At 36.7% G+C, this 2,783-nt stretch overlaps 1 protein-coding gene across 2 annotated transcripts in view; it reads right to left on the reverse strand.

The window, feature by feature from the left end:
- LOC107739153 (kin of IRRE-like protein 3) overlaps positions 1–2,783 on the reverse strand; it is a 234,943-nt gene that overhangs the window by 61,721 nt on the left and 170,439 nt on the right. For both annotated transcript variants that reach the window (XM_016551164.1, XM_016551165.1), the window contains exon 5: positions 857–1,007. In XM_016551164.1, the coding sequence (XP_016406650.1) occupies positions 857–1,007 (151 nt within the window). The remainder of the gene's footprint in view (positions 1–856; positions 1,008–2,783) is intronic.

The raw sequence follows: 2,783 nt of genomic DNA on the forward strand, positions 1-2,783 counted from the left end.
TACTACTACTGTTGTAAAGATGCCATATCTGCTGTCCGCTGCTTTGCATAACAAAGACATCCGAGCAACATTTAAGCTGGTGCAACACTAACAAATGTTAATCAACTTTAATGTCTGCGCTGCTCCATAGCGCCTCACCCTGCACTACAAAGTGCTTCTTATGTCATGCATAAAGTGCAATGGAGCACAATGGATCTGTCACTTGTAATGGGTCTCTAAATAGCATGTTCTGCTTTGTTAGTCATAGTTAACATTATTGATGAGGGTTCAAGGCTTTGAGCAATGCAAGTAGAACGGTATTGTTCTCTGAAACTTCTAGAGAAGAGATTTTTTCTAAACGTCCGGACAGAAAAAAAAAAGAGAATGAGTAGTTGAGATGTGAACAATTTAAAGTCAATGTGATTTATTTATTTAATTTCATTTTTTGAACCAGAATATTTAAAGGGGAAAACTTGATTTTATCTATTTCAAACTGAATAGAGTTTACAATTTCAAGGGTTACCAGAAGCAACATTGTGGAGAGTTTTTGTGCTTTATAATTTTGTATTGTGAGCAATACCAGAAATGTTTTATTTATCGCAAGAGGATTTGTAAATTGATGGAATTTTCACAACGCAAATGATGGCTCCATATCATTCTCAGAAACAGCCAATCTACATTAATTATGCGAATCCAGCAGACAATTCTCCCATTAATACAGTAAATGTAAGCGCTCTTAGATTAGTATCACAATGTATTCAGGAGTTTTTAATTCTGTGAAATGCAAGCGTGACTCAAAAAGAAAGAGAGAGAAAAATGCTGACTTTGTGTAAGTAAACAAACAAAAAAAGGAAAACTCTGAGAGTGCATCACTTACGTTGAATGTCAATAGTGACACTGGTCCCTTTCCCATTGGGCACAGCCTTGTTGGACGCCCGACAGATGATGATCTGCCCGGTTTCAATGTTGGAGGCTGAAATGTAGAGGTTGCTTACAGTGCTCTCCCTTCGCCCATCTCGAAGAAAAGTCTAAAGGAAGAGCATAAAGTAGGGTTATGGACAGTTAAACTGTTTTATATTTTATTTTATTTTATTTTATATAATTGTATTTTAAAAAGGAAATAATAATATATACAATGAATTATAAATAATAAAATAAAGACATGCTATAATTACTAAATATAATCTAATATAATAAATAATGTAATAATAATAATAATAAATGTATTAATTTAATCATGTAAATTAATTAATTAAATAATTAATTAAATAGATACCCTGGTTATGGATGTTACTCTATGGAAAGTAAAGGAAAAGCTAAACTGGTGAATATTTCAGTTGCAGTCATGGGTGCTGAGGGTGAAAGACAGCACAAAACAACATAATTCAAAATCAATCCCAAGGCTGGCATTCCAAAAAAGCACTTTTTTCCCCAGCTGCCCACAGGAAATGGAGAAAAACAGTCAGTTCTGTGGTCATGGTCTCTCTGCACATGGACCAATTGTTCTTGGGAGAAAACAGCATGTTTTGGAGCTCCTTTGTGCAGTTTGAGAGTGAAGCTTTGGTGCGTGGCATGTCGGGCACCATAGAGTAAATCAATCTTCTTTTCCAGTGGTCATAGTCTGCGCTAGGCCTTGCCTGCCCGGCGTACAGCTCCATCTGGAAGCGCTCGATAGAATCCACACTCTCTGCCATACAGCAATAACTCATAGAGAGACAGAGAGAAAGAGCATGGCTAACACAACAGTCACCCACCAGAATAAATTGGCCTTCCCAGCAGGCATTCTCCCTGGCTTGTGTTAGAGATGCACTATGCTACTCAAGAGTTCTTCATCTCTTACGTTGTCTTTCTCTTTAATTCTCGTTTCCATTGACTCTTAAAGCTGCTGCTGTCAAGATCAGGGTTTGGCTAATTAGCATATTGCACTAGATGTGTGACCCCATATATATATATATATATATATATATATATAATCAAGGAGATGCCTTCGTTGCACATTTTTGTACTTGGGTTGAATTGTCTTTTACGTTAAATATAATGTATATTTGTGTATGTAATGTAATGTATGTATTTGAAATGTATATTGTGTCTATGTATTTAAAATATTTGAACAGACTGATAACGGTAGCTGTAAAGTATTTTTTTTTTAAAGTACAATGTAATTTTGACCATAATAATGTACCAAATCTAACTTAGTAGTATAAAAAAAAATAGTACTATACATACATTTATAGGTGAATTCAAACTCTGTGACTCCAAACAACTTCCCTGTGCAAAGGATCATGGGGGCCCGAAGTGTCCATCAGTTGTACCCTTCGAAAACCTTCATTCCGAAGACCACTTTAAAGTAGCCAGTTTTGAGCACTTCGGTTTGGAACGACCCTTCAATATGGCAGCCATGATTGTTTTCACTCCAAAGTGCCCTTCGGAGGGCGATATATCCCATTTGGAACGCACCAATTATGAATATTGTGGTATCATGATAGCAAAACTGTCTTGATATCATCGTGGTCACTTGACGGTATGAACCGATATAGGTAATTTGGGCAAGGGGTGTAGATTTTTAAAAATATTTTAACATAAAAAGTCTTTAAAGTTGTGTTTTGGGCCATTATGCTTTGGCACAGTATCTGTCAAACAAACTAAAACCGAAAGCACAATATGGCTTAATCCCTTCATCAAGTCAGTTCGCTGCATGTTTCAAAACGAAGAGCTCACTTCATTCAGGTGATCAGCTCATGATCCGGTGTTCCTCTTCAGGAACTCGAGCTGCGTCGGAAAACGCTAGGGGAACGCCTTCTGTG

The sequence above is a fragment of the Sinocyclocheilus rhinocerous genome, unplaced genomic scaffold, assembly GCF_001515625.1.
Source record: "Sinocyclocheilus rhinocerous isolate Xijiao unplaced genomic scaffold, SAMN03320098_v1.1 scaffold3818, whole genome shotgun sequence".
NCBI classification, from domain to species: domain Eukaryota; kingdom Metazoa; phylum Chordata; class Actinopteri; order Cypriniformes; family Cyprinidae; genus Sinocyclocheilus; species Sinocyclocheilus rhinocerous.